This window comes from Gallus gallus, chromosome 2 (genome assembly GCF_016699485.2).
Source record: "Gallus gallus isolate bGalGal1 chromosome 2, bGalGal1.mat.broiler.GRCg7b, whole genome shotgun sequence".
Taxonomy (NCBI): Eukaryota; Metazoa; Chordata; class Aves; order Galliformes; family Phasianidae; genus Gallus; species Gallus gallus.
Genome location: NC_052533.1, coordinates 36,914,908 through 36,928,391, shown reverse-complemented (window position 1 = coordinate 36,928,391; position 13,484 = coordinate 36,914,908). Strand labels below are relative to the sequence as shown.

The 13,484-nt window shown below is 39.9% G+C and overlaps 1 protein-coding gene across 5 annotated transcripts in view; it reads right to left on the bottom strand.

Annotated features, from left to right (window-relative positions):
* The window catches only part of UBE2E2 (ubiquitin conjugating enzyme E2 E2), a 212,509-nt gene that overhangs the window by 45,929 nt on the left and 153,096 nt on the right, over window positions 1-13,484 (bottom strand). The window contains exon 1 of one of the 5 annotated variants that reach the window (XM_025147467.1): window positions 1,063-1,157. The exons of the other annotated variants lie outside the window; for them this stretch is intronic. Within the exon in view, the coding sequence (XP_025003235.1) occupies window positions 1,063-1,142 (80 nt within the window). The 5' untranslated portion in view covers window positions 1,143-1,157. Of the gene's footprint in view, window positions 1-1,062; window positions 1,158-13,484 lie in introns of those variants that run through there. 5 annotated transcript variants of the gene reach the window in all.

Below are 13,484 nucleotides of genomic sequence, written 5' to 3'. Positions count from 1 at the left end.
CCTTACAAGACATATAGCACAATTTCTTGCAGTCCTGTTTTATGCATATCTAAAGTTATGCTGGAGTAGATTCTGCCTCTAGCTGCCTCAGTGCATGCTTCTGAGAAGCCACTTGTCCTGAGGGCAAAATGGATATAAAAGTATTGGGAGACTGGCAAAATAATTCAAGAGTGCAGCTGGTGGGAGAAGAGGATGAATGTGACAAAACAGAAGATTGCAGATTCGACTCTCAGTGAGATACATCTCCTGAGAAACTCAGATGAAGCCTCATTAAAACAATCCCAGTACATAGCCCTGTTCACTGTTTTGAATGCTGTGCTAAGCAAAAGCATTTATCTGGTCTGTACCACAACTCAGGGCTGTCCCTGGGCCAAGCGACCAACAGTGGGGCTCTGTGGCTGCAGGATAGCCTAGGAAGAAGTAAATCAGCAGAAGGCATATTGAAGCTATCAATACCTGACCCACGTGCACACCAGCTCAGGCCTATGCAAGAAGATGCAAAAACAGTAGAGCTGAGAAGCGTCGTCATCATGCTCTCATGAGCAGCTGTGGTCCTCAGCCCTCCTTTCCCACTGCTCTCTCTTTGGCAGTGTCAGTAGCACCAGTCATCTACTCTCTTCCCAGTTTCCTCTTCTCTCCATTTTCCACTCCCACTCGAGTTTTCATCCCCTCCTCTTCCCTCATTACTGACAATTCTTCCTGTATTTTCTGGTTTCTCCTTGAGTGTAATGTCTCTCCCTGCTCTCTGAATGATAGGAAATCATTGTTCCTTCTTCATAGAAGAAGCTTCTTCCTTTCAGATTCATGCAGATCCCCTTCCCCATAAGCACTCCCTGTTCTTTTTCTCTTGCCCACACTCATCAACGCATCCTGCTATTTTTTGCCTTTCTCCAGAAAGAAGGAGGGGATGGGAAACGGTGCAGGGGAATTTTATTACAGTACAGCAATTACTCATTTTGTTCTACTCTATCTCCATTGCCTTTCTTCTGAGACGTACAAAATGAAGAGCAAGTGCTGCAGTAACAGTGGGGCAGGGAAGGGAAAGGAGTCACAGCCGCCTACCTAGATGCTTCAGTGATATCAGTAGGTACTTTTATAAATGTATGCAATAAACAGTTGCCACAGCAGCCAAAGGAATACATTTCTACAAAACAAAAACAAAGAGATAAGCAGTGAGCACTGAGACTGCCTGTGGCAATGGACACAGTTGTATGGTTAATAACATTTCTGCTATGAATAAAATTAGTAGGCTAGTCTCCTAGCAGTAAAATCAAAGAACAATTAAAGAAATAAGCCTCTTCGGTATTACAGAGAAGTACTGTATTTGGCTACTGTATTCATGACTTAAACTCTCATCAAAAGACAAACCTTCCTCAAATTTATACCTTCAGAATGTGTGACTTCTCTTTACTCTGAGGACTTGTATTTATTTATTTATTTATATCAATGTATTCATGCAGGTGGTGCAAAAACTATCATTATCAACATTTTGGAAGGTGCTCATGGTTCTTAATAGTTTCAATCTAGACCAAAGCTGGAGAACTTTCAGCAGTAAAATTTGAGAACGAAAAGATCTAAACTACTCTAAGAAGAGATATTTTTGAAGACTTGTTTACTTTTACTAGATCTCATCCGTAGTGCAAAAGCTTATTTTTCCATAATCTACTTAGGTCACTGCAAAAGTAATGCCTCCTATTTATTTCCATGGAAACTACAACAAAGAGTAAATTGTCAGCTACAAAGCACTATTTTTCATATGTAGTTAGCCAATTTGTGTACATGAGTTGAAAGAGACACTCTCATTTTGTGATGTGACAGCTATGCATGGCCATCCAGAATGTGACTTGTCTTTCATACTACTGCTGAAAAACACCACCGACCACCTCACTGTGCTCTCATCCACTGTTTGATCTCCATAAACATTCAGCAGGCATCGATGAATGTCAATGGGTGCCATATTTTCTGCATGGAGGAATTCAGTTACACACCTTTGCTTCATACACACGTCACACTGTGCGTCTGCTGCCATCTGTCACGCAGCAACAGAATGTAACAGAATGTTGATGGGAAGGTTCAACCTCTACTTCCATACCACCAGCATCCACCTTCAACATCGTGGGCTGACGTAATAAAAGAAGAGGTATTATTTTTGGAGCAGCACTCGTATAATGCTGAAACTTGGGTCTATGCTATATCCAGTATTTGGTCAACCTGCCATACTACTGGGAATTTAAGTATGTTGGTATATCAAAATATTTAGATGAGGTAAGCACCATTTTAGGGTATACATCTTTCATGAGACTTATTTATTCATAATGGAAACCGAAGGTGAAGCAGCTGGGCCACTAGTCACTCAGAAAGGCTTTAGCAGAAAGAGATTTTAGACAAATCACTTTTACCACTCAGCTTCCACTACAGTGAGAAAATTCACTGTAACTCATTGAAAACCTGGCTCAGATCCTCTCCCCGTTCTTCCAGTTTTGTGATTAAGACCATTTTTCCATAAGAAACTTAGAAGAAAAAATATTACTTTGAGGCAAGCATTAAGAGAAGGAGGATATTAAGATATTTTTCTAACTCATGCTACAATCCCTTCAAAATGGTTATATCCTGCTTTCATCAAATGCTTTTTATTGAAGTCAGTTAACATTTCCATCTACACTTTGGAACCAACGTGTTCGTGGTAAATGCGTCTGAAAGAACACCTAAGACAACAGATCCCAATGAGCTGTCAAAGGTGCAGCAATGTATTACTGGGTAACGCTAGATATTATTTCATATACTTACTGAGCGCAATTGAATTTCGTACAATATGGCACTGTCTCACTGCTAGCCTCCTCTAGCTTTAGCAGGATGTTTCTTAGGGGTACATTTATCACCAAAAGCAATTCACAGTTTAACTTTGGGGCTTCCAGCCACTTTCTGCCTTGCAACAAACCTACGGCACACCGGCTCAGTGTGCCTGAAGTCAGTATGAGGCAATTTTTTTTTTCCTTGTGATTAAACTTCTCTGCTTGCTTGCCACCGGAGCCATTAAAAATTATTAAGGGAACCTGAAACACAGGTTCTCTCCTGCTGGAGCTGTGTTGTGTTTAAAATTCATGAGTTTTGGCCACAGTAAAAATAACAAGTAGATTAAGAACAAAGCAAATGTCACTTTATTATTCACTACTAAGTAATAACACTAAAAAGTATTAAAGGCATCCCAGCACTTTTGCAGACTGGTGTTATTCCGACAGTACTGCAGTGCTGTTATCCTCTAAAGTCCTGCCTTCAGAGCGTTCCTGAGACAGACACCATCACGAAGAGAGCTGCTTCTTAATGCACAAAACAGTTATTTATATTACAGTATCTACAGCAATTTATTCAGTGCAAACACCATTACACAGTGTATGATCACAGCATGCTGAGTATTCACAATGAGATTTTAAAAATGGCAATTTTGTTAAGTATTCTCCACTTTGTTCAGCCGAACAAGATTGTCATAAAACCTTTCACAGAAGGCTTTCCTTGTTCAGCACTGGAAACAATGATTTGCCTCCCATGACACATCTATGGGTTCAATTCCCTTTTGCCAGGTTTTCTTTTTTCCCTTTCAAAGTAAGATCACTAACTGCACTTCCAGATCCTTTATACCAATAGAAATGAACAGTATAGTTTAAATAAAATATTTATTGGCCTGATTTGTCTCTATAGTAAGCTATATCAGGAGTGGCTCGTAGTCATATTTTAGCTAAAGAGGAAAACACAAGTAACCAGGAATGAAAACCACTACAAATAAATGAAAAGACATTCCAGGGACTTTTTAACATGACCTCCAACCTTGCAGCTTGCCAGGTGGTATTATTTCCTTGTAGCTCCCAATTTGCTTTTCCCTGAGGTTTTCTTTTCTTTCCCAGTATGATAATTTATTTTCCAAAATGTAGCCAGTTTTTAATTTCACAACATTTCCCCTTACCCACACCAGCTGTAGTTTTGCATTCTATTTTTACCAAGTTAAACAGCAAACATGTCACAAACCAGTGGCGTGGCACCATCAGGCATTATATTTATAAATTCTAAATCTAATTTAAAGGGATGAAGTGAGTGAGTGTGGACAGATAGCACAGAAACCCCACAGCAGCAGGAAGATTTAAGAGGTGCAGCGTGGAAGAAAGCGTTCTTTAGAACAGCGCTGCCCTTTCAGTTTCTGTGGAAACCTTACAGGCAGCACAGAGGAGGAGAGGCAGACAGGGCTAAGGCAGCCCAGCTCCAACAGACCAGAAAGACTTGTAATTTATATGCACAGTATATTCAAAGCTTTGGATATGGAATCCATTTGATGTGTTGATTTGATCATTTATATAAAAATGATCCCGAACTCCCGCTGTTCATTGGAAATTATGAAAAATGGAAAAAACTCACATATGCAGTGTTCTTTGTGGTTTTTTTTTTTTTTTTTTTTTTTTTTTTTTTTTTTTTTTGTGATAGATGGATCTGCTGAACTTCTTCTAAAGTGTCCTTCACTTTCTGATGAGGAACTAAGGGATTTCCCTGCAGTGCTGATGGTGAGACCTCACGTCAAGAACTGAGTTGGGTTTTCAGTTTCTGGGGTGGAAGACTGCAGGCTAAAGTGAATGCATTGACATACAGCAGTGCCTACTAGCTCACACCACGGGTCCGTGACTCCTCTGCACATAGTGGGGATCAAGAGCAAGTAGAAGTGAGGGAAAACAATGCACCTCTATTATTCATCCTCAGTTTTGCGTTACATTAGAACTAGTAATTGTATCATGAATATCACTGTATTTTACAACTTTTATAAAATGAATGGCAAAGCAGCAGCATATCAGATGTACTTTAATGCCTGACCGTAGCTCATATATCTTAACCTGACTTTACAGTGGAACAAAGACAGAGACTTTCACTCTTTTTCCCATTTCCTGCTTTTAAGCTATAGAAGGTGAACTGATTTTCTGAACAACTTTTGTTAAACTTCATCAACTGTTCAACTGTTCAACTTCCAGTATTCTTGCTTTTCTCAAATAGCTTAAATTTTAAGTTTGAATGGCAAAGGAATTCAGATATTAAAATGGGTTTGTCAGCTTCCCTAAAACATAAGTATGAAAAGGAGATGGTTAATTGCTCTCCATTTATTATGACTATTAATCCTTTTTTTTTTTTTTTTTTTTAAAGATCAAGGACACAAGATAATAAGGGAACTTTTAAATTGAGAATGGATTTAGTAGTGTCCAGAACCATACCTTATAATACAACTTACAGAAACCTGTGATTAATAAATTCAGCATAATTAACTTTAGTGTCCAACGTGAGAGCAATAATGATTCCACATTTTGTTTAACATACAAAGCCAAGGTAAAACCATGCTTCTGGGCAAGTTTTCTATTTCAGCTACCTCCAGTCTATTTGAACTTGAGAATCATTTACTGTTTATTTAGAATATTGAATTTTTCTTGTTATTATCGCCCATTAAATTACAAAATTAAATAAACAAAATTAATATGATTCTCTATGGTTAACTAGTGAAGCAAAATCTCTTTAAACATCACCAAAGAGAAATTGAAGGTGGATATGTAAGAGGTTTTTTTCAGTCTTATCCAAAAAAGATCTCTACAGTCTCTTATTTTAAGTAATGCTAGTGTGAAGATACTCATTTCAGTAACTGAGAATCATAGAATGGCCTGGGTTGAAAAGGACCACAATGATCATCTACTTTCGACCCCCCTGCTATGTGCAGGGTCGCCAACTACTAGACCAGGCTGCCCAGAGCCACATCCAGCCTGGCCTTGAATGCCTCCAGGGATGGGGCATCCACAGCCTCCTTGGGCAAACTGTTCCAGTGCGTCACCCAGGATGATTTCTAATATATATACATATACATATTCTGAGGATTATAACTATTACAAGCAAAATATCATAATTTTTCACTGTTCCTCAGAAAGATTGCTCAGCATACCCACTACTCATTGTTTCCCCACTTGGAAATAATTTATCAAACAGCCTATAAAGAGGTTTGATTTGCTCAAGCCTGTCATCTTTAATAATTCAATCTACGGGCAGTTGACTGAATAGGTGCCTCAAAATTCTGATTCCTTACGCAACAGGAGTAATTGTGTAGTTTTTTTCGTAAGTGGTCTGATCCTGAGATTTCCTTTTTCTAAGTTCTAGAGTCTTCAGTTTCTAGAGATAAGCTGGTGATAAAACTCACCCAAGATACTGAAGAGGGAAAGCAACAAGAAGAAAAACCAAACAAATTAGTTTCCACAGAGAGACCTCAAGCACCTGGTTGTGTGGCCAGCAGTGCCACCCTATCACCTGTCCTGTGAACAGAGGTAAAGGCTAAGAGACTCTCCTCATTTCAGTAAGAGATTCACACATGCTTACATGTGAATTGCTTGCTTACGCGAGGAAACAGCTCTATATTATGGCACAGATTAACTAACATGATGTTAAACACATTATAAAACAAGTCATTTCCTCCTGAGTAAACAAGCCTATAAAGCCAACAGGCACAGAAAAGGGAAATTTGATTCTGAAATCCATATACTTCAAAAGCAGATTCCTTTTATTTAGTCAATTTAGTTAAGAGGTTGTCTTATTTTTCCTGATCTCTGGTAAACAGAAGAAAATACGCTTGGAAATTGTTGGCAAACTGACACGTTTTTGTAACATTTGTTCTTCATTTGAAATTATTCTCATATTTCAAAATGGAGAGCAGCCACAGGTCCAAGGTGAAAAAAACCTTAAAATATCTCAACTTTTCATTGAGACTGGCTGACCTAGTTGCAGGCCACTTTCTGACTTATCTGAAAAAAGCAACCCTGCCAGTGTGCTCTGCAGTTTCTGTGAGGAAGGAGGTATTTTTATCATTTGACCAACCGGCCCAAATGAATGGGGATCTAGGAGGCTCTTGAGGAGTGTTAGAGCAAGACTACTGAGGCTTCTTAAGGTGCACTTTCTCTGGGGTGGAAGACTTATCTGGATACATCACAAAGTAAGCAGACAATAAGACAGACGGGAATTTCCCATTTTTCTATCCATCAGGATAATTTTCTCCTGGAATATTTTGGGAGCATCTCCAAGGCTGAGGTTACGAAGAAGCTTATGCTGGACCAGTCTTTGCCCTTTTATGTCACTGGAAATCCTCTCAAAGTCAGAGTTGGATTTACAGTGTAAACCTGTTAAAATTATCAGTAGCTCCAGGAATTCTGCTTGTGCCACAGCCTCCACTATAAAAACAGAGTCTTCCTAATGTGTTTTTCAGTAAGTTCATTTAGAACAAATGAGGCTGAGTCAACATTCTTCTCACTACACTGGTCTTCACTGCAGTCTCGGGATGAGGATTTGTGATTAGAAAAATCTAACACGTTGGGTTCATCCCTGATTTTATTCCAAAGCATTAGGATAGAAAGCAGACCTGGTGCTGGAAAGTGTATGGCTTGCAGGAACAGGTTCCCAGCTGTAGGACACACCCAGATGAAGTCAGGGACCTGTTTGCAAAAGCAGCCTTTGTCATAGAGCGGGAGTTCATGGGATCAGTCACACATGATCTGCTCTAGAAGTGATACATTATCTAATGAATAATCAACATTTCTTATTAGTACAGGACAGGCAGCATTCTAGCAGGTAAGCTGTAATTAACTCCTCTCACATAAGAATTAAACTTCTAAACTAAAAGGGAGCTGTTTTTACTTTTATTTTTGATAACTGCAATGTAGATTTTCTATATCAAGATATAATACCAACAATAGCTGAAATTGCCATTATATATAGGTTGCTCCAAAAGTAATACCTCCCATTTATTTTCATGGGAACTACAACAGATACAAAGAGCACAATAACGCTATTTGATAGAGCAAACTCTCAGCTACAAAACACTATTTTTCAGCATACTCACCACTAATAGCCAGGCATTTTCACCAGCCTGTACTCATGAAAATCTGCACCAGCAGAGGTGACCTACTGTTGCCATCACCACTGCTGAAATGCACCACTCACTGCCCCACTGTGCTCACATCCACTGTTTGGTCTGCATAAATATTCAGCAAGCACAGATGAATGTCAATGGGCACCATGTTTTCTGCATGAAGAAATTCAGTTACACACTTTTGCTTCATATACACCTTCACAGCAGACACCGTTCTGTCAGAGTACCCCTCTGCTGCCATCTGTCACATGGCACCAAAGTGTAATGGAATACTGGTGGGACGGTTCAACCTCTTCTGTCATACCACCAACATCTGCCTCTGATGTTGTGAACTAACATAATGAAATAGGAGGCGTTACTTTCAGAGCAGCCCTCCTCATAATTTCCTTGGGAACAACAATTCGGAATCCTTATTCACACAGATGTTTTTTGCATGATAAAAATTACATTATTGTTTTTTTCCTTCCTATTTTCAGTTCCAGCTCATCTCCCTGCTCCAGCTGCTGGTGGTACTGTCTCTCATCACTGTTTATTTGTTCATAATATTACTGGTGGCGTGCATTCGTTGCAGTAAGTGACAAAAGATGGTGTGAGTCAGAACTAGCACCACGAGAAGAACCACACAACAGAAAACCAGTCATTCTGAAATTTTAAACTGGAAAAAGACATGAAGCTTAACCTGTGAACGGCAGAGTTACGTTACTTATTTTTATCATGTTGCTTATCTTTATTGTCCTAATCGAGCTTGTTTAATCATAGTATATTCAAAGCAAACAGCAGATGACTGCAATTACTGAACTCTGCACTCAGAATAACACGGATACATTTCTATAAATGATTAATTGCTACATGCCACAACCACATTATGGGATATATAATGTCCTGTTACACTCAGGTTCTATCCAAATTACTGCTTTCAGGAAGACTGGCTAAGCAAAACTGAAATTACGTGTACAAAATGGGGGGACGCTGTAGAGAATGCAGGATGGATAGGAGTGTAACATGGGGTAATGAAGGAAAGGGATTATTCACTAGCAAAGAGTAGGGATTCACGCAGAAGTTGTTTCCTCCTCTTTGTGGTATCCACAGAAGGGCAAGTATGACTGGAGTAAACGGCTACAAGCTACAGAAATGTCCATCTTGTGGTCTCTGGTTCAATGCTAGACTAGATGGCTTCTGTCCAAGTCATTTGTGCTTGGAGGCTCTTTGGTGATCTGTGTCTAATGAGGAGTTTTTTAATAAATCCATTTCTCAGTGGACAAATGTCCCAGGTCATAAGAATATCACTGCTGGCTGCAATGCTGCTGGCAGCTCTGCTTGGATGGAGGAAGAAATGCTCTTTGTCTCCATGTGCATTCTCCTTGCAGAGGCACACAGAATGCCATGAGAAAGCGTGCCGTACAGCTGCCTGTCTTTGCTGGTGATTTGTGGGTTAAGTGGAAACAAAACTGTATAACTCCCTGTAATGGTCGGTCCACAAACATTGCGCTGGGTGTAATCATTTAAATAGAAAGAGGTCTTGCTTTTTTCTAACACAGAGGAAAGGCATGGCAGAGACATTTAAAGCCTTTGAATATTTAAAGCCTGTTTAAATAACCTGGATGTGATCAAAATCAGCAATGGTTTACCTGCACCGTTAGTGACAATTTAGCAGAAATCTTGCTGTCTGAGAGAGACTTAAATACACCACTTTCCGTATTAAGAGGAAAAAGTATTCCTGTCAGATCATATCGAATTACAATGCCGTGCCCATGTATTCTTGTCATACGTTTCTGCACTTATGCTGGTTTCGATGCTTTCAAAATAATCCTTTTTCAAAATTAATGTACTTGTCAATTGTACATTCTGGAAGGGAGAGCAGATGTTTCTTCACAACTGTATGCACAGCCTTTTGAAGAAAATTTTGTTTATTAATAGTAATCGTTTTCTCATCGCTTCGCAATTTCTCAGATAATGGTGTAAAACACAATTTTCCCTTCACGTTCTCTGCATGCTGAAGAGACAGATGCGGCTGCAAGAGACTACTTATACTGAGGGCAAAACTTAGTACTGCTTAATGTGACTTAATGACTAAAAAATGTGTATCATTTAGAGACGGCATGTAGTACTCAGCTAAGATATTATTATGGTCAATGAGTACACTTCCCTGCCAGTCAGTAAAAGGATTTGGAATTAAATCAGTTTTTATTTTATTTGTTCAAGTAGACACAGTAAAAGCAGCAGAGCTAACCACATGAGTAACACAAATGGGATTTAGTTCTTGCTCTTAATCTTCTTCGAGACAGAAGCTCACATACACCAATACATAATTCAGCTTGAAACATCAAACTGAGAGAAAGAGGGAGAAAAAAGAGGACCGCAGAAAAGCTATTTTACAGCTGCATAGACATGCAAACACCTCCAGGAACTTCACTTAATAAGGCCAGCCACTTCCAGCTGTTGCACCACGGCCCACGACAATCTTTGCATGGAAGCATGTCTTTCTCCCCCAGGCAGCACTATCAAGTTAGTGCAGTTCCTTCAAAACACATCCATGCCATATTTAAAGCCAAATGTACAGCACATGTGGGGCTGGAGCTGTGCTCTGAGAACAGCCACCCACCTACCTCAACACACTCAGCCGTGCTAATAGACATCCCTACGAAGTGTAGCAAAAATGACAGCAGAATATCAGGGCAGAGGATTTTCCTAAGGCTGGTGTCAACTGACACTTGTGCAGCAGAGATATCACAGGCTCCGCACAAAGCTGATCCTGAATTACCTCAAGATAGGCTGTACACAAGGAAACAGCCACCTCAGCAGTGTTCAGCACATGAAGCACTGTTTCCCTGACAGGATGCATCAGGCTTAGTGCTTCCCTCCTTTTACCTAAGAGCACTCATGTGGTTTACATGTTCCTTTCAAGCACACCGCTGAAGGCCACACCAGGCATGCTCAGCCACCAGGCTGTGGTGCTTTCAGTTTTAAAATCCCCCACTGTAGTGAGTCTTGTAAAAGAAGTCTTGGGTGTGCAACTGTATATGCAAATTCAGGCTGATCTACTTTAAATTATTTTCAGTTTACCACGTTAGGAAATGTATCCTAAAACTGTACTCTCGGGTCATAAAAAGAAAACCACCAAAGCCCCATTTCTGGAGGTTGTCAAGGCCAGGTTGGATGGGCCCTGGGCAGCCTGAGCTGGTGGGGGGCAGCTCTGCCTATGGCAGGGGGAATAGAACTCTTTAAGGTCTCTTCCAATCTAAGCCATTCTGTGATTCTATAATCCATGAAACCTGCAAAGCCTTTTCAACTTCTCCCTTCTGTTACACTCCATGTTTTCCTTCCGCACAGGATTCCTGGTCTAATAGATATCCAGATCTGTCCAGGTCTGTTGATTGTGAAGCTAAGGTAGAGCAATACATCCACGAAGCAGCTAGATGAAAAGTTTCTCTTACACAGGCCCCCAGCCAACACTTTGGATAGCCAGGTCTCCAAATATCTGAGATTAGTCTCAGTGAGATAAAGGTGCAAGTAGGTAACCATGCTGTCAAAACTGCAGAGTACTTCTTTAGCACTTTCTCTCATATACTCTCCAAGAAAGCTTTGCCTATAGTTAAGGGACAAATCTGACCTTTCAGTGATCATAGGGAAAGTGAAGGAAGAGGCACAGGAAGGTATGGGGCATGGGGGTGTCCCCACATGTGCTCCCCAGCAATGCCAATGCCCAGCAAGCCTTGGCTGGGGCTGCCTGCAGGCATTCACCAAGCAGTGAGTCCACCAATGTGGGTGCAGTCAGTACTGAAAGTGACTTTTCTCTATTTAAAGAATATTCCTATCTTCACTTAGATTTTTATGCTTCTATTCAACTCTTCAATAGTAGTGATTATCGGTGACTTTGGGACTCAAATCTTGTCAAAGTTTTAAAAAAATCACAACACTACAGAATTTTCTCTGCAGAGGTAAAAAGTTACACTGAGTAGCACGGGAAATGAGAAGAATAAATTAGAAGAAAAAGAAGTCTGGCTTCTTTTATTTACTGTAGTGTGTGTTACTTTTAACTTGCCAATTTAACAACCCCAGTGCTCTGGCTTCCTGCAGTACCACTGAAGAAAGTGCGCCAAAAGAAACAATGCATATAAATCCCACAGCCTTTCAGAAACCCACCCTGCTCATCAGCCACTTCTTCCTAAAAAGTCCTGAGCAAAAAAATACCCTTTTTGATGAGAATCAGAAAGCTGAGGTAAACTGGCAGGTGAACTAAATTTGTCTTTCTCAAAAATATGGTTGTGTGAATAAGGGGTGTTCACAAACGCGGATGACCAGCTACCTCCTTGGATGTGACCGCAAATACTTCATTTAAATACAGAATCATAATATTTACAGACAGAAATTATACACATCATGTCTTTCAAAATCTGTCTGCCACTGTCCAGAGGTTTTTGTGGTAAATAAACCAGAACAAACAGCAGGAAGTAACAGTGGTTTAAAAATATATGTATTTTTTGAGAATGAATTAGTATTAGCAACATCAACAGCTACTGCTGCTGGAGAATTTGTCTAATTTTATATCTCATTGCATAAATAGTTTTATGCCTGAGCTTTCATGTATTGCCAAAGAACGATGGGACAGATCAAGTTAGATGACACTGCCACAAATAGAATTTCAATGTATGGTTTATCAATTTAGGCAACAATGCTAATTAATTTTTTTTTCTATTGGCATATCTCTTGACCAAGAAGGCTGTGACTTTTTTCATCCCTTTTCATGCTTCTATATAATAGCCACAACTATTTTTCATTTGTGGGCTATAAAACATTACAGTTATTCTTTACATACGGCATTGGCATACTTGTTATAGCTATCCAGTGTACATTTCAATACCAAAATACATTTCTTAGTTTAATATACTACTAATGAATCAAATAAAATTCAAGTGGTTTGGGGCTTCGGCTGACACTTTAACTTATTACCCCTGAAATCACATCAGGAAGAGAAGTGGCCTTGTAACTCTTACTGCATGCTCAGGCGGCTGCGGTGGAACTCACTATAATATTCCCTACTAATTTATCATTCTGGGATTTAAAACGACTGGCAAATTTTAGAAGAGGTATTTACAGGACTGATAATATTGTTTTTCAGGGGAGTTTCTGATACACTGCATAGATACCTAAGAGTAAACGTAAAAAAAACCCCGAAAAAACAGATGCAAATATAAATCCCAAATTACTTTTTTAATCTTTACTTTTTTTAGCAAAAGACTTTGCTTCTTTAAGACATTTCTTGCCAGACTACCTCATCAGAGACTGAACCACAACCAGAAGCCCCTAAATGGAGATCAGTGTTCCATGCTGAACAGATTTTCAAACACTTTGACATCTCACGGTCAGGGAGCTCTTCATTCATTCCGCAGCATTACTTACAGAGACATGCTGAAGAAAAAAGAGCAAGGTTCAGAGCAACACCCAGCTCTTTCCCGTGGGCTTCCCAGCACCGCCAAGGAGAAGACTTGGCCTCCAGGGGTTAGAGAATGACGCTATGAAGCTGTCTCTCTCAGCCGCACATACATGGCCTGCAGGC